This window comes from Pteronotus mesoamericanus, unplaced genomic scaffold, assembly GCF_021234165.1.
Source record: "Pteronotus mesoamericanus isolate MK-2021 breed Mesoamerican mustached bat unplaced genomic scaffold, CSHL_Meso_final contig_42, whole genome shotgun sequence".
NCBI classification, from domain to species: Eukaryota; Metazoa; Chordata; class Mammalia; order Chiroptera; family Mormoopidae; genus Pteronotus; species Pteronotus mesoamericanus.
Genome location: NW_026555157.1, coordinates 8,590,178 through 8,611,789, shown reverse-complemented (window position 1 = coordinate 8,611,789; position 21,612 = coordinate 8,590,178). Strand labels below are relative to the sequence as shown.

General features: G+C 34.2%; 1 protein-coding gene across 1 annotated transcript in view; it reads right to left on the bottom strand.

The window, feature by feature from the left end:
- Positions 1 to 21,612, bottom strand: part of CBLB (Cbl proto-oncogene B) — a 207,846-nt gene that overhangs the window by 171,757 nt on the left and 14,477 nt on the right. Inside the window, exon 3 of the mRNA XM_054577335.1 lies at positions 20,751 to 21,001. Within this exon, the coding sequence (XP_054433310.1) occupies positions 20,751 to 21,001 (251 nt within the window). The remainder of the gene's footprint in view (positions 1 to 20,750; positions 21,002 to 21,612) is intronic.

Genomic DNA, 21,612 nt, shown 5'->3' with positions numbered 1-21,612 from the left:
AACACCCTGCAGTCTAAGATTAAATTTTAAAGTGGAAGGTATAACACAGGAAAATATCTGAGCATATATTTTCAGAGATAAAACCATTTTAGGGTATCAAAGTAAGACGCACACCTTCGTAAAATCAAATGCTTATCTCATGAGCCTAATGTGAAACACACTGTGCACTACAACTTCAATTAGGGCACAATGGAGAAAAAACACCAAACTTAAAAGTCAAACTCTGTTCTCAAAAACTGGTGGACTCTCTCAGGTGTTAACTGAGTGCCCACTCTGCACAGGGCACATGATCCAGTACAAAGCTAACAGTAGTGAAGCACTGAAAATACGAATGAGTAGCACCAAAACTTCAAAATGAACAGCACACACATGAAATATCCAAAATGCAAACCTTTGACATTTAAATATGAAATGGCGTGGTACTCTATCACAGTAGCCTCCTTTTTTGCTTATTTTTTTTGATATATACTCCCTAATGCCCCCCAACAGAAACATAACCATGCTTGTTGCTGAAAAGTCAGAGAGCAGAAGAGAAAAAGAAAAGTGCAATAAGGGAACACAAACCTTGAAATTCCCACCCTGCTGGGATACCCAACACCACAGAACCCCAACACAATACACTTTCACATACTCCTGAGCTAGTTAAGTGGAAGTCCCATACCTTTAAAATGCCTTCCATGACACACTTGCCCTGTCTATATCTGAAACTGCTACTCAAACCTTAAGCGTCAGCTCATATATAATTTCCATTGGAAGTCTTCCCTGACTGCCAAGTGGGCTCAGGTGCCCCTTCTGTGAGTCCTGGGGACTTTGAATATCCCTCAACCAGATATAGGACATCGAAGAACCAAGAAGAAAACTGTTTCTACTACCAACTGGAGTGTTTTGACAAAAAGTAAAAGCTCAAGTGCAACCCTCAATTGTTCAAAAAATGCTTCAAGTGTAAGAACTTCAACTCTATCTTGAAAGACAGTTAACATAAACAGGAAAAAGAAGAAGCCATCAGCAAACTCTGATAACTAATTGTGACAAGCTATTTTAGCAATTATAGAAGACCCATTTAAGGTGGTAAGTACACTTCAATCTTTGTCCTTGGCCTGTGAAATGTGAAGTGTCAAGGGAAAGAGCTTTTCAGAAAGGGGATACATTTTGAAGAGGCAACGAAGTGGAAAAGATCTTGGCTCAATCCAGGAATTGAATTTAGACAAATGAGGCTAAAGTTTAAATGTTTTTCAAGAGTAAGCAAGAGAGAAACATGGTATTTTAAAAATTATTTCAAATTATGAAAATCAAATGAGGGAATACTGTAGTATGAGATATTGAGTCATGGATAGAGGTAGAGAATATGGTTCAGAAAGGAAGGGTGAAGCTGAAAAGCTACTCAAGACGATTTCAGGTTGATACAGCTGGAAAAAAGGAACCATTTAAAAATGTTACAAAAATAAAGAATGACAATTCTTTCAAGAAGGTATAGAGTAATGGCAATATTATTTACCTGTTTCAGGAAGAAAAATGTGTATCAAAGACCTCCATATATAATATATTCATAATATTATTATGTTCATGAACTTAAGAGTTACCACCAAGAAACTGCTCAACTGATTTTGAGAAGAGATGTATCATAGATGCATCAGGTTCCAATTTCATGTGTCTCAGTAAACTTTTAAATATGCTACACTTTAAGCAGCCAAGTACAGCAACTAATTAAATATGAAGAAGGTGGTTTCACTTGTAATCCTGATGTTTCTATGCTATTTAGTTTTACACTAGAACATTCTAGACAGTTCTAATTATGGATCAGCAGGCAAAAGAGTGATGAATGAGGCTGCAGGGCCTTTTCCATCCTTTATAAAATGTCACATGAAAATATAATCCTCAACTGGGTAAAAAAAATATCATACAAGATTAACATGCCCAATTTAATTAAATTTCTTAGGGTTAATAATTATTAAAATTCTTCCTCCATCCCCAGAAAGAAAACAAAACTGAACAGAACAAAAACAAACCAATACCAGCTCCTGTGCACAAATAGGTTTAATCACGCCTGCCAAGTTTTATGTTGCTCCTTAAATAGCATGTATCTTGAGATTAGACTATGTTCATCCCTTGGTTCCTTTAATACGAAGTTTCTGAGTACGTACTATGTGTAGAAACTAGAGGAGGCACTTAGAAGAAAATAGGGAAGAAAAGAAAGAAAATTACAGAAATTATGACAGTTTCTGGAAAGAGAATGTAGTACCATGAGAAAAAATGTGCAGAATAATACAGAGCAATCTGTCGAGGAAGGCCTCTCTCAGGAACTGACATTTAAGCTATGATCTGAAAAACTTTTCAGGCAGATGAAGCTGTAGCTATGTGGAGGTCCTGAAGGCCTGAAAAACTAAAAAATGTTAAGTGGCTGGAGCACAAAGAACTGAGGGAAACTGTCTTGAGATGGGGTTAGAAAAGTAGATAATGGAAAAATGGAAGTGATAAACCATTCATATGAACAAACAGTGCTTTTTGTCATGTTATTTCTCAAGGTTATTGCCATCACAGTTTCCATTCATTTCAACCATATGGTCTTACATAATGAGAATAGATTCTGAGGCCAGAAAATAAAAACTACAACTCATTCTGCATGATGGTTCTAGAGAGCATGCCGAGGTCTTACTTCAAGCAGAACTGTGAAAGCAGACCAAATACCTTTTTCTGGGAAAAAGAGACTTTAAATTTCCATGACCAGTTAACACTAAAAACAAAAAAAACTTTAAGATAAAAAACACTGATTTTTTTTTTTTTGTTTTTTTACAATTCATTTGGCTTATAGACACTCAGTAGGATATTTTCTTTCTGATTGAAATAAGTTTCCTTTTCTGATAAAAAATGCTATTAAGTTTTGTTTTCAGTATCCAGGGGTATTGTAAGTATAAATGTTTAATTCTTATTTGAAATGAAGTAAAATTCATATTCCAAGGCATTTTCCTTAGAATTCAAGTAATTTTATTAATAATGAAAATTTCAAAAACCTATTATGCTTCTCTTTTAAATTTACTAATATCACTAATAAATAATTTTTAAAAAGTCTTTTCAAAAAATTTTGAAGCAACATAAATTTTAAAATGAAAATTCAGTTTTCTCTGAAATAGTTACACAGTCACTAACGACCAGTTATCTCAAAGGACTTAAAACTTGATAATTAAGTAAAAACTTTTAATTAAAAAAACCAACTGAAAGGTACTATTTTTCTAGACCTTAAAGATTACCAGGTCCAGAACAAAATGACCTTCTCAAATTATCCATTAAATAGTCCTTCTGTTTTGCTACTGCTTCTTTTTTCTTACTGCAAAATAAATCCTTATCTCTACATCCTTAAAATCTTTACCAATCAAAATGTCCCCACTGTACATGTATATAAACTCAAGAATTTGAAAACTAAATATTTAAGGACTGGGTTAACTCTGATAATAAAAGAACAGGTTACACAAGGAAATAGGGAAAGTCTAGCCTGAATAAGAATATCAGGATTCTACTTTGTTCATTCATTTTGTTCTTTAGGTTCCACATACAAGTGAAATCATATGGTATTTGTCTTTCTCTGTTTGATTCATTTGACGTAGCCTAATACCGTCTAGGTCCATCCGTTTTGTTGCAAATGGTAAAATTTCTTTCTTTCTTTTTTTTTTTTTGGCATTATTTTATTGTTGTTCAGGTACAGTTGTCTCCATTTCCCCACCACCACTTTCCCCTGCCCCACCCACCCCCACCTCCCACCCTCAATCCTTCCCCGCTTTGGCTCTGTCCATGGATCCTTTATACATGTCTCTTGATGACCCTGCCCCTTCCTTCTCCCGTTATCCTCCTCCTTCCTCCCCTCTCAGACAGGAAGGGGATTGGTTGGCTGGGTGAAAAAGGTGAAGAGATTAAGAAGTACAAATTAGTCACAGAAATGTAAAGTACAGCATAGGGAATATAGTCTAAAATATTGTAATAACTATATATGGTACCAGGTGGATACTAGAAATAATGAAGGGATCACTTTGTAAAGTATATGATTGTCTAACCACTATGCTGTACACCTGAAACTAACACAAAATAATATTGAATATATACTGTAATTGAAAAATAAGATTAAAAAAAAGAATATCAGGATTCTGCACTTTTTACCTCATTGATTTCATTTGGAGAAACGGTTAACACAACAGACTTCCTGATGGTAATTTTCTAGGGCTTTCACTCAGAATCCAAGAAACTGCTTCTTACATAAGTTTCAACTACTGTGTAGTTGGGATTTTTCCAATAAAATAATGCTAAATGTGATTTACACCAACAAAAGAGCTGAAAGAAACACAAATATATTTCCAGCAATTAAAGAGAAACCAGAAGATTAATATAGGTAAATGGGGGAAGAGAGCTGTGCTACCTAACACTGATACCATGTTGTATTTAAAACAAATTTTAGCATGAAATTAACTATGTAAGTTGATTACAAACACAAAAAAAGAACTCATTTGTATTAAAAACAATACACATAATGTGTGCAGGTCTTCTTCAAAATTCTAACATTATCTTCTCTATACCAATTAAAGAAAGTCACATTGCAATTTTAACTTTACTATGACCATATCACAAGAGACTATATTCTCCATCAATGATGTAATGTTGAGGGGAAAATCATCTATTGGACCTTACATGGGAATCTTTTTTATTCACCGAATAAACTAAGTGCATGCTGTCCCCTGAGCTGGTGAGTTATATATACAAACTATGTAACATTTTGCAACTGAAGGCTGGTCTTCTCTGCCTTTTGCATTATCACTTGTTAACTTCCCTGAACTATCAGCAAAGTTTTCAAGGCTCTATATTTTTACCTTAATGGTGAGAAGCAAATGTTTTTCTAATATCTTCACATTATTTGTACAGATAAAATAAATATGTTAATTCTACAAAGAATAACCTGAGATGGCTTTACATATACATTTATTTTCCCATACCATGAATAGTTCTAAAAACTACCTTTAATCTGAAAAATAAAACTTTGAAGTCATACTTTACAAAAACGCTTTTTTAAAACCGAATTAACTCAACTTTGAATTATGTAACAACCACTATTTCACAGTGAGGAAAATCTCCAGTAGAGCTGTGGGAAATTAAAAAGAATCATATAATCACCATGAAGAAAAAGGAACATGAGCTTACTAAAAATGAGACAAGATAACAAAAGAAAATTTTGAGTGTTTAAGCTAAACCAACTCGATTCTGAACTGCCACTAGAAATTTAAAATAATATTATTTAAAGAAGAAAAATAGTTTTACCCTAAGGCACACTGGGACCCAGAAAAATTTTCACATTCTTAAAAATATAACCTCTAGTTCCAGATGAACTTTCAACCACATGCAATAGATTTCTGACATATTGAAATACTTGGAGTACATTCTGCTCTGTCCAAGCTTCGCTGACCTGCGGTGAATTGGAAACTTCCTAAAATAGCATCTAATTAAAATTCTTTACAGTAATCTTAAGATTGTAATACAGCCAATAAAGTCCTTCTCCCATCATGTTTACTTGCCATCTGTCTCTTAAATGTCAAGTGCTAAAAATGCTAAAAGAATTCTAGTTATTTTAATCTCATATAAACAGCTGTTTTAATTTTAATCCCACATAAATAGATAATTTTAATCCTACATAAAAAAGTAAATAAAGTAAATAAAGAACTGTTACATAATGGAAAATTATCAGCAACATAAGACAGCCACCCTTGATCTTTAAATGTAATGGTGGCCTTGGGTGACAAGAGAAAAACTCTGTTTGCCTTTTCTGTCTCATATATAAAGGTTTACTTCCCAATCTTAAAATCATGTCAAAGATGTACTAGGACCACTATGTTGCACAGCTCCTTGGAGTGCCATTTCTCTTAGGAAACAGTGAACAGGTCAAGACAGATCTGCCTAGTCCACCTTGACTTTGTTAATGGTTTCTAAAGTCAGAAGACCCATTTAATCAAGTCCAGGATCCCCATCCTTTCTTTCAGATGCTACAAAGACTTCCTTCATCCCTGAACAAAACAATCTATCATGATTCTCTGCATCTAAAACCAACTCTCAAGATATGAAATGTGAACTCACGAGAGCCTCCGATTTTGCCATAACAAATTAAATTTCATTATGTGTAAAGAATTATCAAGATAAATTAAAAAATAATTCAAGGAGGTTCCCAAATTAGGTTAGAGCAATACTATGAACATATCACAGAGGCAATGTGAAACAAAAAAGAGTACACAGGCTGGGCAAATGTAGGTTTACAGTTGTGAGGCTACAAAACACAGTTTATTCTTGTATTATTATTTATTAATTATTGTATTATTTTCCGTATGAATAACTGTAAACCTAACCTGTACTTTTGCTCCACCCTGTATATCTTAAGGATAGGTTTTGACTTCCAATGTTATAGGAAGAAAAAAACTATTTGGTAAATATTTTAGGGAAAATTGTAGTACTAAAATATGGCCTGGGAAAAGGATGGATCAAAGCCAATCAAAATGGTAAAGTTGAGGTTACTGACATCCCACACTAGTCAACTTACAAAAACACAAAAAACCACGCCCACCTTGGTATAGTGAGTCAAAACAAACTGCTGACAAATCCTAACAGCTCTGTGAGGGGGCGCAACAATAATACACAGTGAGAACACACATGCCTCTGTTTTCCTTTAAAGTCTGTTTCTAAGTTTGCATGGCTGATAAAAGAGAACAGCAATTCCTTTCTTTGAAAGCCCTGTCCACACATCCAAAATGTCTCAGATGTCTTTTAGAGCTGGTATGTTCCTGCCAAAAAAAGAAAGAAAAAAAACAGCATATATAGCAAGAATCCCAGCTCCAACTGTCCAACCTTGCCTTTTTAAGAAAAGGGAAAAGAGACAGCAGTTACGTAAATACACAAATACAAACAAATGTTAGCTAAACATCTGAAAACTAATTTTCAAGTTTGAAAATCCTTATCTGTATTGGGGAACCCCATCAAAAAGAACACAAGAGGATCAGCATAAGAAGCCATTTTTTAAATCTGTGCACATGTATTTATGCACTCCCTGCAGAGTCGTAAATGATATAACGACCATCTGCTGCACAGGCAAGCTATAAAAAGGATGAAGCACTTCTGTCAATTACATATGCCAAACGAAACTGGACTATTCATGTCAAAAGCATACATTTTTTGGAGGATTCCCCAGTTGCTGAAAAGTCCTGTGTATTCAGAGCCATAAATACAACATAGCACAGAAACAAAACAGTCTTTGAAGAAATGTTAAAATAAGAATGGGAGGAAGTGAAAACACTCTGTAAGAGCTCAGAAGACGAACTAATCAGTCAGCAGGAGAGCCTTGAGATATGCTCATTACCATGTGTGTTTTGTGGGAACAGGCAGGATGGAGAATTTTTCAGGGATTTATTTTATAGGTGGTAAGGGTAACTACAAGGACACTCCATTTAAAAAAGTGCTTACAAATTGTAGTAACTTCACCAGCTTTATCTCAAAATGTAATTACGTTAAGGATATTTCCTATACACACAGAATTAAGAATTGTTTTAAAATATGATTACTCTATGATAAGTAATGGTATTGGTATGTTTATGGACATTTTTTCCCTTCTAAAAATCAATGGCACTTATTGCCATATCTGAAGGAGGTGATATTCCGAGCTTATCTACAAATTATAAAAGGCAGTGTTTGGCCACTTTACAGGAAACTTCCCCATGTAACACTTCCACTTGCTCCTGTTGCCAGGCCCTAATAGACCGTAACCATGGGTTATCAAATGACCTTGCAGCAATTACAGAGAAATAATCACATATTTTTAGGAGCGTTTGCCAACTGTGGAATACTGCTCTGGATACTGTGGGAGATACATGGGAGAAAAAGTGACCCTTCTTATCACCATTTTAAAAAGATAAAAATATCTGAAAATACAGTTTAGTGCCTGTGGCACTATGTTTATTAAAAGGCCTTAATAAATACTATAGTCAGAGGAAAAAAGACACATTTGGCTAGAGTGATCAGAAAAATGCTTAAACAAGACGGGGATGAGGGCGGAATGAGAGGTTTAGCTACATTATAATCAGAAAAAGGATCTGCATAAACATGGAAGACACAGGAAGAAGAATGGAAAATGGCAGGATAAAAGGCAGGCATTCAAAGATAAATTCTAAGGATGTGATTAGGTTAGTGATTTTCAACATATTTCATCTCCTGGCACTCATGAACTAATTACTAAAATTCTGCAGCACACCAAAAAAATGTATTTTTGCCAATCTGACCCAAAAACGGGTATAATTTTGATTCATTCATACCGATGGCTATTGTGTGTTGGCTCTTATCATTTTTTTTAAAGATGGTCCCATTTTTTTATTTGAAAAATCTAAGGGAAAAGCAGTCAGTGCCCCTCACTAAAGAGGTATTGGAAGTTCTAAAAATTCTTGTGGCACAAGACCTAAGAGAATTTCAATCCTTCTTGTCCAGCAACATTCCTTCAAAGACATTACAGAAACTTATCTTTCTTGGAGATCCATTAAAATAAGTTACCATTGGGAGTGGTTCCCTACAGCAATGATGAAGGATGCTCAGTAAAGTGAAAAGAGTTCTGAACAGATCCAGGATTCTAGTCCCATCTGTGCCATCTCAACAGTCACTGATAACTATATATAAAAAATATGATTTGACTTGGCAATTTTAAGGGCAGGCAGGTTATCAGAAATAGCTAAGGCACTTTTAAAAAGAGTGGTTACTCAGATCCCAACTGATCGACAGAGGCACTGCAGGAAGTCAGGGATCTTTACTTACTCATTCTAGAGGATTAGAGTACATCATCTGGTCCTTAGACTATGTAGGGAAGCACTGGACTAGATGACTGCCAGAAACATTAGTGACACACCTTGTGTGAAAGAGGAGAAAGGAGGGGAGGGGAGGGGAGAGGAGAGGAGAGGAAAAGAAAAGAAAAAAACCTACAGCCCTGGCCAGTGTGGCTCAGTTGGTTTGGGCATCATCCCATGACCACAGAGGTGCGGGTTTGATTCCCAGTCAGTGCACATGCCTAGGTTGCAGGTTCCATCCCCAGTCAGGGAGTCTATGAGAGGCAACCAATCGATGCATCTCTCTCACATTGACATGTCTCTCTCTCCCTTCCTCTCTCTCTAAAAAGCAATAAAAAAAAAATGTCCTCAGGTGAGGATTAAAAAATATTTTTTAATTAAAACCTACAAAAGATTTTAAATTTATTGCATTTTAAAAATTATAATATAAATCAGAATTCTGACATAAGATAGGAAAAGGGGGTCTTGGAGGGCTTTAGCTTTCAATCATTGTCTATTTTTCATTAAATTTTTATTGTCCTCAGAAGATCACAATGGTCAGTAATTGATAAAGTATCACTGGCAGAAAGAGGGGAGAAAAGAAAACCAAGACAAAGAAAATGTTTAAGTTTATAAATGCCAAGTTTCTAAGACTGCTGTAGATTATATCAATAGTGCAGGGGTCAGTACATTTTTTCAATAAATGCCTAGATGATACGTATTTTCAGTTTTGTGAACCATACAGACTCTGTGGTAACTATTCACTTCTGTCATTGGAGTCAGAATGGGTATGCACACGTGCCACCGAAAAAGAAGTTCAGGCTGAACCTAGCCCACAGGCTGCATTTCACCAAATATTGATAAAGTAGAAAAGAGTATATGATACATCAGCAACTTCAAGATTTCAGATGCTTTATAAAAATAATTTTTACATATCCAACTGTGAGGAAAACAAATTAGTTAGAATTTTATAGAAAAAATACAAAATTTGGTAAGGAGATTTTGCTGTTTCTTAGGCCTTGGATCCATACAAACCTACTTTAACAAGGTAAGGTAGACCTGGATGACTAGAATGAAGAGCTTTAGTCAAATTAAAGTTTTCTGAAATTTCTGGAAGAGAATAAATTTGACAGCTCCACATGTTCTTACAATCATAAAATGAATATGCCTCATTGAAAAAACTTTAGAATAAAAACTGAAGTGTTTGCAGCCTCTGCAAAATAAGCTAACATTTTATTTTCATTAATATATTTCAGAAAAAAATACATAAGTAATCTTTCCTATTTCCTTAAAGGAAAAACAACAACAACAACAACAAAACAAACCCCTGCTTTTCTAAAGAAATCAAAAGCTTCAAAAATCACAGGCAATATTTCACACACCAACAGAGAGACAGAGAAAGAGAGAGGGATGCTTGGGAAATTAAGCTTTAAATAAATAGTTCTGAATTTAATAAATATAAACTGTTTCATTTAAAACAACAAAGTTGTATCAACTGACCATTTGACATACAATATTAATACTAGTTTAATGAAGATGAAAAAACACACTTCATTTTCACAAGTATAAAATGTGCTCATTATTCAAATGAGTCTTCCAGAAACAAACTTAGAAAGGGTTTACAATGCAAATAATTCAGATGCCATGAGTTGCAGGCTCACACATGCCAGCTGGTCATGACATATCATTTAGAAATATATCACACATGATTATGTACAAGTCATGTAGCCTCCACTCAATTCCACTTCTCTAAATAGAAAATGGAATGGGGATATTTACTACTCATCTCTGAGTTACAGACATTGATAACAAAGATAATGATGTAATTCTTATTAAACAAAATTTGAGTCTTCCTAACATACTAATAATTTGTTTTCAATTACTTGGGTCTAAACATAAGTTTACAGTAGTAAAAGTTTACAAGGGAATGAGGTAATACTTAAGGGAAAAAGAAAACTGTTTTCTCTTTTAAAGGATAAAAGTGTCTTAGTATATTTATGCCGTCTTTTATTTTTGAATATTTTTTCCTAGAAATCCAAGAAGAATAAAAATATATTACATTAAATAGTTTTCTCTATTGTTCTGGAGGTCACATTTTTTCAGGTCTAAGAAGACCTACGAGAAACTGGCTGGAGGGAGCAAGTCAGTGGAAAGGTTCCAGAGCAGCTTTTTATCAATGATAAAAAGAGGACAGGCATATGTGGTGCTGCCCTTCCTTCCTCAGTCTTACAGCCTTAAAAAATACGGAGCTGTAGCAGGAATTCCACATCCACTGAGGCAGGATAGTAAGAACCTAGGAAAATCCCCTGACAAATGAAATGGGGAAATTGAGACAGCTGAACAAACTGGCTGAGCAATTTACAGCCAGAGAGGAAAGATCATCTCCCTAGAGACAACATCTAGGCCTCAGTTACATTTCAGCTGCAGGCCCAGAAAAGCAGTAAAAGCAGGGGGGCAAAGCCAGGACTAGCTGCAATGACCAATGAATCCCTGTCCTGGCACTGACCAACCAATCAGCAAAGACTACAAGAGCATACCTGGAGAACTGACGAATATTCTGCTCAAACCCTCACCTGAGATCTCCTCTAAGATTCGCTCCAGCAAGAAAGCTTGATACCCTCAAACAAAGGGCATAGCTCACTCTTCCTCCAGGGAGCAGACCCGCACCTTTTCCTACCCGCTCTTCTTCCCCTGCAGTCACACTCATCTCCTAAACTCTAAGGGACCCCACCAGGCTTGCAACCAGGGGAGCAATGGGCAGCGACAGCTCATCCTGGGCTTCCTGCTAAACCTGTCTCCAAAGCCCCCTCTTCTCTGACTTCCCAGTGAGCTAAAAGCAGGCTCACCTAGTCTCAGTTCTTTCCTATAACATTTCTAGAGAGCCAAAGCAGCCTCGCCTATGCTCTCACCTGTTGCTTCTTCTGTGCTAAACCCTTCTTGTTTCACTGTCCCCAGCTTTACTAAACGTACACTCATAGTCACATGGACCCGTGTTGTGAAACCTTTTCCTACATGAAGTCACATAACGCACACGTACAAGCTTGGACCAAGGCAGACCCACAGGGCCAGGTCCCCTGTCCACCATGAGGTGCCTAGAATATGGACAAACCCAAATATTAAGCAAGGAGATTACAAAGCCAGAAGGAGCTTGAGTGTCTGACAGCACTGTTGAGAGACATACGGGGTGGGCAAGAGTAGGTTTACAATTGTTCATATGGAAAAAGACATTCAGACTATGATTATTACAAGTACTTATGAATTCAAAAGACTGTCACAATGCAACTGTAAACTTATTTTTGCCTACCCCTTTTATTGCTATATATGTAAACAACTGTTGGCCATGTATTGCTACTTTCAGCCAAACACATTTCTAAGTGCTGCCACTTACTTAGCCCATGTTGACAAAAAACTTTCAAAATTTTACCATCCAAAATTTAGATTAACACTTTAAGCCAATAGTTGGCTCACAGGCCTAATTTAGTCTACCTCATGTTTTTGTAAATAAAGTTTTATTGAAACACAGCTATTCTGATTCCTTTACATATTGTCTGTGTCTGCTTTCCTACTATAATTGCAAAATTAAGAGACTGTCAGAGATGATCTGGCGAAGTTTAAATTATTTAGTACCTAGCCCTGTACAGTTTGGCAAACTTCGATTTAAGCCAATCAACATGACATTTTTAGAAGCAATATTTACTCTTATTTAACTAAAAGCCTTGAATTGATTCTCTAAAATCTTCATCTCAAATCATACTTAAAATACTTTGTATCTTAATATTAGAGACACAGAGTGAAGGTGAATGTATTCTTCTCTATGCCACCAAAACAGAAAACAACTACCACTTTTTTCTTTTTTTTTATTTGCGATACCAAAAACTTTGTAAAGAGATTTAGTGGTGAGATGATGTAAGTTATAAGTAAATATTTTAATTAATCCTTCAGAGTTTATCATAAAATAAAAAAATTACACAGTAATTCTCTATCAAGAATAATCAGAGCTATTAATAATATAACTTTAATTAAATGTATATATTTATAGCATTAATAATTTCTAAAGAAATGACATTTTACACAATAAAATCAAAAAGAATGTTTGTTATAACAAGGTACTTATAAAATCACTTATATCAATATACAAATTTTATTGTTTATAAAAGTTAAACTCACCCTGCTTCTCAATATATGCATAAAAATTAATCAATAAAGTAATTCACCATACTTTTTATCATAAACCTGAAGAAACCTACAAAAATACTTAAGCTACAGACCATTCAAAAAAATCATTTTAATTAATTCTGTTTGTCATTATCTCCTGCCAAGCAAAGTTCCAACATGTTCACGATATACAGGCTGAGTTTCAATTTTCTTCCTCTCCTTAGTATAAATTTTACACTGCCATGTTCAGTCACTGTTACAGGTTGAATTTTGTCGCCGCAAAAGATATATTGAAATCCAAATCTTCACCCCAGCTGTAAATGTGATCTTATTTGGAAATCAGACCTTAGTAGCCGTAATAATAAATTAAAGACAGGGTCGTTAGACTAGGCCCTGATCCAGTTAAGGTTAGTATTTTTTTTTTTTTAAATGAAAAATCTATCATTTTTTTTTTTTTTATTTTACATTTGTAGGCTAGTATTCTTGTAAGAGAGAAATTTGGACACACACGTAGAGGACGTCAGGTGATCACAGAGACTGAAGTTATGGGGCCACAAGCCAAGGGATCCCTGGGGCTACCTGAAGCTGAAAAAGTCACGGAAACATCCTGTCCTAGGACGTGTAGAGGGAGCATGGCCCAGCTGATGTCTTGATTTCAGACTTTTGACTCCAAAACTGTGAGAGAATCAACTTAAGCAACAATAAACAGCTACTTAAGCTATTCAGTTGTGGCGTTTTGTTACAGCAGCCCTAGAAACCTAAGAAGTCACACATCTGTGATTGGGTGATCACATGATCAGATGTTCAAAGTGACACATTTCAATGACAAATCTAAATCATTTTTCAGTATACTCTGCTCCTCAGTGGTTCAACCAAACAAGAGAGGCAACCTCAGTCTTTGTATTTTTAAATTCTATGACTTCAAATGTGAATCCTGCAAACTATATGTGTATAAATACAAACTCAAATACAAACTCATGCTTTAACAATGAATTTAAAGAAAGCAAAGATTAATATGAAAAATGGATTTAGAAAAATGAGTATTTCTGAAGCACTGTAGTATTTCAAAACTGTCAGACAGGAATACATTAAGACCTACTCAATTAGTGCTAGATGCTAATCTGTCTGGATCGCTGCAAACTCCAGGTCTCTGTTAAATCACTAGGGAGGTGAAGGAATGGGGAGGGGGGTAGGGAATGCTTCTAGGTCTAGATTTCTAGATTGCCAAGCATTCCTCAGGCTATAGGATTATCACTGCAGCCTGTCTGTTTCATAAACAGACTTTAATTTAGTTTTGCAAGAAACTGCCAAAAGAGCTTTCTTTAACTAAATAACAAATCTGCCACTTGAAAGACATCATTCATCAACCTTCTTTGTGGGAGTATTGTTATTATGAAACTAAAAACAGGCATTCTTTCTTAAGTGCTTCTGGATTTTAATTATCAAATTTGAATGTCACCAGATAGTTACTGAAAGGAAAACATCAATTTTAATAAGCTCCCTTAAGACTGAAAACATAAAAGGTATTCAACCATAAAGCCAAGTTCACTTGAGTCTTGTGAGTTGGCTTACTGTCTTAAAATACAATAGTTATCACTCTTAGGAATTTAAACATTTGATAAACTCTATACTGCAAGAAAAATATTCTCCAATTTAAAAATCTAATTATCATGTGTGTATAATATAGAATTTGACATGGAAGGAAGTTAAATAAATTACAATAAAATTTTTAACTGAGAGTTAGAAGCTGAATGGTATTAACACAGGGCTGAAAAAATGAAATAAATAGCAAATAAACAGATTAAATGTAAAATCATTATATTTAAAAAAACAGTGGATTTAAAGTTATATCTGAATAATATGTATTCTTCCATAGTTTGAAATTGTACCCCAGAAAAGAAATTGCTGGGGAAAACACCTTTCACTTTCCACCTACATGAAAATCATCAAGAAATTTACTTTGTATCTGGTTAGCAAAGAATCATGGATAAAGCTAGTCCTCAGGTCCTTAACAGTCAAAGATTCTGCACGTTCTCACCTGCCCACTCTAACAGACTCCCTTTGTTAACTTGAAAACATTTGTCTAAGTAACTTTCTTGTGCCCTCTACTTGATTGTATATTAAAGAAATACGCTCCTTCATTTCCAAACTTTAGAAAAGTATATTCATATCTCCCAGATGCTTGAAATATGAATAAAGGGATCTTATAAAAACTCAGTAAACTTTTCATTCATTTATAGTAAGTTAAACTCAGGAAGTTTCCTAAAGAAAATCCCATGTCCTACCTGGCACGCACTTCTACTTAAAAGGACAAACTACTATTTGTCCTCTGAATATAAGTTATATATTATCATTTTAAAACACCAAAAATTAACCTTTTAATTTCTCTAGTCTTCCATTGAAATGGAAAAAAAAAATGCCTAGAAAGCAAACATATCTAGAGAAAAGGTAAACTGCAAATACTTGAGTTCAAAAAAGATTGATAACTTATTTTGATTTATTTAGAAATCATGTTTTTCTACTTGCACTTATCTCTTGTCCTCATGAATACAACAGAACTACAATTTTCACCATTTATAAATTTAAAAAGAGAAATACACTAGGTTAATTTTTAAAATATAAAATTATTTTTAAGAAGAGTACAAGCCATTCCCTCTCATATTATCATTAAATAGGTATTTCACAGAATAAATGGAATGCATTTGATAGTGCACAAGTTATTTATAAAAGACATAACCCTAAGATGAATTCTCCTGCAAATGATTATTGTGATAATAAAAACAATATTTTTGCCATAAATGACTACTGAATTTGAAAAACTATTTAATAAACTAATGTAGCAAGAGCAGCATTTGTCTGAAACAAACTACACCTTCCTTTTATGATGTTGAAATATCTGAGCCAAATAACTGTATGACTATCCAGAAAATAATTTAAAGGCTGAGAAAACAGGCTGGAGTCAGGAAACTAAGAAAGGTTACAAAGACCACTTGGAGCAGAAAAGGCATCAGACCGTGAGATTCCTGCATTCAGTTCAACAGCACTCTTTCCTCATTTCCTTCTCATAATGTACAGAGCTGCCTATAAGAAAATGTGGAACTAAGTGACATTATAAACAAGGCCATACCCTGTGAGGTCTAGTAACAATTAAAACTGTTACATAAAGCCCACATTGTGCAAACAGGTCAATCTCTTTATGTGGTTAAACTGAAAATCCATGAGGAATTTCAGAATTACTTCAAAACATGTAATCAACATGTTTTGTATTTATACAAATATAATATTTAGATTAATGCAACATTATTCTTTGGCCAAAGCAGTGTTGTCATACAGGGATACGAGGCATGAAAGTAGGTTTGTTTGCAGTTTTGTGTTTTGTTGTTGCTTTTATTGTTGTTATTGTTGTATTGTTTCAACTTTCAACTTTATCATGTATCTTTATCATTTCCAAAATCTTCTTGGTACACTATCTCATAAATGACAACACAGATGCAAACAGCAAGCACAAGTGATCTGTGGTCCTTTAGGAGGTAAGGTATTTTAATAATGTAATATGTTATACATTTTTCTTTCTTCAATGAAGAAAATATTTTTTTTTCCTGAAGGACTTTAAATAAAGGCTAGCATCTTTTAGAACTAATTTTTTGATGTAAAAACACTTCTAAAAAACATCTTAATTGGAATCAATATTATACAAACTATACATACTATGATTTGTTTTCTACAAAACATGTATATAAGAATGGTTCAGGACTTTGAAGTAACATTAATAATAACACAACATCTATATATTATGTAGATGGCACAAATATTATAAAAGCCTTTATTTTCTTCACAGATAGGTTATCAAACACAGGGCTATTTTCCACCTCAGTCGACTTTTGGTTTTGTTTTAGTGGTTGCAAACCAGAGTGTGGGGAGGAAAAAATGGGTTGTAGCGCTATGGTTCACTGAAGCAGATCTAAAACATGGAAAATCTGAATAAAATTAGGCTATCACCTCTGGATGTTCTTAAAAACAATGTCCAACACCAGCCTTGCACAATCTGTGACTAATACATAACTTTTTATATAAGAGAGTAAATTTTACTAATAAAATGGTCATCTGATCAAACTGCAAGTCAAGCCATTGAAGAAAGGCCTCTCCATCAGTATGAACACTTGTCAGCTCTAACTGCCTTCACACCCATTTTGCTTTTGCCACTAAAACTTTGAGCAATACGATATAAAGTTTCACCTCTTCCCTGTACTTAAAAGTATATCTCCCTTCTCTACAAGCTCTCCAACCCCACTCCACACATAACACTCAAAAACTTTGTATGCCAAAAATCACTGTACTCTTCCCAGACATACCAGCTCAGAATGGTTTAGACACTCAGCCGGAGAAACAGCGACTCAGTGTGAGGTTCAATTTTTGGTAGAAAAACAAAAACAACAACAACAACAAACAATGGAAAAAAGTGAAACTAGACAAGGAAGAGGTTTACTGTAAAAATCAAGCAAGGCCTGCCTCTTCCAGAAGTCATTATTCCACCCATTCTCAAAGCAAAAGGCTTGCAGTATGTGCCCTGAATATCTGTTTTGTAGTAAATAATTTTTTCTAACTATAACTTCTACCTCCTGCCTTGTATTCAGGATATACATTTTGTGCAATTTGCCATATTTATTTTTCTATTTGTTCTTATATTTATCACATGTATGTTAAATTGCTTTAAAAATTCAGGCTACTCATACTTTGACAATTAAAACAGAGCAAGTTCAAAATTGATACTTGAATTTTTCTCCCTTACATTTAAAACAAATCCAGAGTTTATTTTTGATACAAAGGGACATTAAAATAAACATTTTTATTCATGTACTCATCCAGCACAATTTTCTTAAATAAAGTACCAAATCACTAGAGAAAATACTGGTGTAATCAATGAACTCCAAGTTACTATTTGTACTATTACTGTCCTTCATTTTTAACAATAATACTAATATCCTCAGTGATTATTTGCAGAATTTTTTTAAAAAGATTATTCAGAAAATTTATAATATTCTCAATAATACATGTAGTACTAACATGTAGTGTCATACATGTTAGATAACAGTCTCTCTACTAAATATAATACTGTTGCCTGTCAACCATAACATTTTAATAAGTTTCTTTTGTAGTCTATAGGGCAAAATGCCCGGAAGCTCCAAATTCAATGGCACACTTTAGCCTCAGTTTGCATTTGGAATCCTAGGGGAACCTGGAAGTGAATGTGTAAAAGCACACTACTACCAAAAAAAAGATAAACCAAAAATCTATGTCTTTGTTATGGTGTACCAAGAATGGTACATTATAAATTATGACTATATATTTACCAAATACAAGTTTTGCATAAATACAGCTGGCCTCAGAGCACTATCAGAATATGGGACATGGACAACAGTAAAATCCAATGAAGAATGCTATATCCGCAAAAAAACTAATAAACTTTGTCTTAGGGTTGAATTTAGGAGAGTGACAAAATGTACTTAAAACAAAATTTAAAGAGTAGTCTCAACATAATCAGTCAGCTTTATGCAATCTATCATCATCTATAGAAATCTCCATAAAATCAACCAAAATTTTTAACATCCCCCATGACATGCTCCCACATAAAAACCCAAAAATATCAAAATTTATAAATGAAATTGTTGTTACAAGACATCTAATGAGTTATAAAATGTTTCTTGTTACTATAGAAGATGTAAAAGTGGGATACAAGTATACCACATCATATATTACTACATCCAATTAAAACATTGTATCAATCAAATTCCTAGACCTAGAGTTACAACCTTCTCATTGTCCTAATAGCCTAAAATGTAAAAGGTAATGGATTACCTTACTGGACCAGAAAGAATTTCAGGGCTACTAAATCTGAGTAAGAACTATAAAAATGTTTCTAAAACAACTTAGTTTTATTAGATCAATGTAAGAACTACAAAGTGAAAATACAGTTTTAAACAAACATCTGGCTTTGCATCATCTTGGCCATTCTTGGAAGGTCTCTAAGAAGAAACAATCGCTATGATAGGTCTCTACCTTTCTTCCAGCTCCTTGTAGCAATCCAAACGCCCCTGGGTAGTCCTGGAAAAAGTCTTATTGCTTTGAAGCTAAAAGGCAACTGGAAGATTCACCACCCTCAAGATGTGTAAATTGTGGTCCAAGAATATTAAGTGATAAACCCACAGTTAGATAGCTAGTTAGACTCCTATGATTATGTTGGGGCTCATCACTAATTTATAGAGCAAATTTTAAATAAGTAAACCTTTATGGAATTTTACATTTGGCAGAGGGTTTTTCTACATTTGAATTGGATAGGTTTACTCACTCAGCATTATTTGTTTCACAGACAACTTCAGAGTCTGCATACCTTGATAACTGAATTTTCTCTTATACAATCCTATGTTTCATTAGGTTAGTTTTTCCAAGCTGAAACATTAGAGGTTTCTCATAGATTTTCCTATATATAAAAGTAAACTAAAATCCAGAGAGGTTAAGTATCTTAAACTGAAGTTCAACTAAACTATGTTAAGATATTATATATTTAAATTAATACCATATTTGTTTTTCAGTTTGGAAATCTAAGTAAATTATCACTATCAGTGTATATTTTAGATATATTTAAAATACCGCACAACTAAAAAAAAAAAAACAAACTTTGTTATTTTATTTGGTTTAAGACAGACCATAAAATTTAAAATTGAATTAGCTCAACAAGCTTTAATGAGGAGTTTCTAAGTCAAGAATATGGCTACAAAAATAAGGAATCAGTTGATGTCACGTCAGCCTCTGCCACATCAGTCCAGTTTCTCACTATACAGACAAGTATAAGAGAGCTGAAGCTTTTGTACAACTCCCATCCACATCTATGACACCCATGCATTCAATCGAGACTCTGTCTTAAAGACACTGTCTGCAATATAAATACTGGTGGATATGGAGCAATAGGAACCCTCATTCATTGCCTGTGGGAATGCGAAATGTTACAGTCACTTTGGAAGAAGGTGTGGGAGTTTCTTACAAAGCTAAACATAGGATTACCGTAAGATCAAGCAATCATGCTCCTAGGTATGTACTCAAATGAGCTAAAATCTTATGTCTACACTAAAACCTGCATATGAATATGTATAGGAGTTTTATCAATAACTGTCAAAACTTGGAACCAAGATGTCCATCAACAGGTAAATGAATAAACAAACTGTAGTATGCCCTTGTAATTAGTATTTTTCAGGGATAAAAGTAAAAGAGCTATCAAGCTATTGTTAAGTGAATGAAGCCAGTCTGAAAGTATTACATTACATGGTTTAAACTATATGATATTCCAATAAGGCTAAAACATAGAGAGGAGGAGCACAGGGCATTTTTAGAGCAATGAACCCTAATATAAATTATGAATTTTAGTTAATAATTCTGTATCAATACTGGTAGCACACAACACGAGATAGTAACAATAGGAATAACTGCATGAGGAGGGGGAAGAGTATATGGGAACTTTGTACTTTCCATATATTTTTCTGAAAATCTAAAAATGCTATAAAAAACAAAATTAAAAATATAAAAACACTGTCTCACAAACTAGCTACTATCATAAATTTATGTAAAACTACAAGATTTAAATAATGTAAATAAAGTGCACACACAAGTGAAATGACATTTCCCCATAAACAAACACATGGTGATATTTATGCTACCTATGAAACAAAAGGCAACATAAATGACCTTAACACCAAGAAATGAAATCTGAAATATTCTTACCTGTCTTGCGACTGCTCTTCATACATCCTCTCCTTGCCTTCTTTAAAGAGTCTTATGGCCCGTTTTGACTTTTTCATTAGACTATCAATGTAGATTTTAAAATACTCATTCTCACTGAGCTGGGCAAGTTTCTGGTTGTCATCATATTTACTCAATATAAGTCGCAAATGCTGGTATGTGTCAGGTAAAATATCAAGTATATATGGTGGGCTATTTTTCAACTGAAGTTTGGGATTTTGGCACAGTCTGACCTAAAAACAAAAACAAAAATAAAACATTTCATATGAACTACAATACATTCTTTCAGAGAAACTTAGTAAACTATGTACTATTTCTTCACTTTCCATAATATAAATTTTGATCTTAAAATTATTAACACCAGCCTACAAAGAGCTGACAAATATCTGCATCTATCTTAATACAATTAAATCCTATTTCTTCTCCTCCTGTTCGGTTTTTTTAATTGAACCTATTGGGGTGACACTGGTTAATAAAATTATATATGTTTCCGGCCTACAACTCTGTAATATATCATCTACATAGTACCGTGTGTTCACCACTGCAGGCCGTCTCTTTCCATCACCCTTCATTGCCCCTTTGCTCTCTTCTACCTCCCGCCACCCTCCTTTCCTTCTGGGGATCGCCATACTGTTATCTGTTTCCATGAGTTTGTTTTTTGCTTGATTTTTTTATGTCATATCTTTACTTTCAACCCCTAAGATTTCATTCTCTCTTCTACAACATTTTATTGTTCATGGCTTAAAAGAATTTCAGGATGCTAGTTATTGTATACCACTAAGTCACCATTTTAAATAAAAATGAGGAAATGAGCCTCTTCTACTGGTAACCAGTCTCATATTTT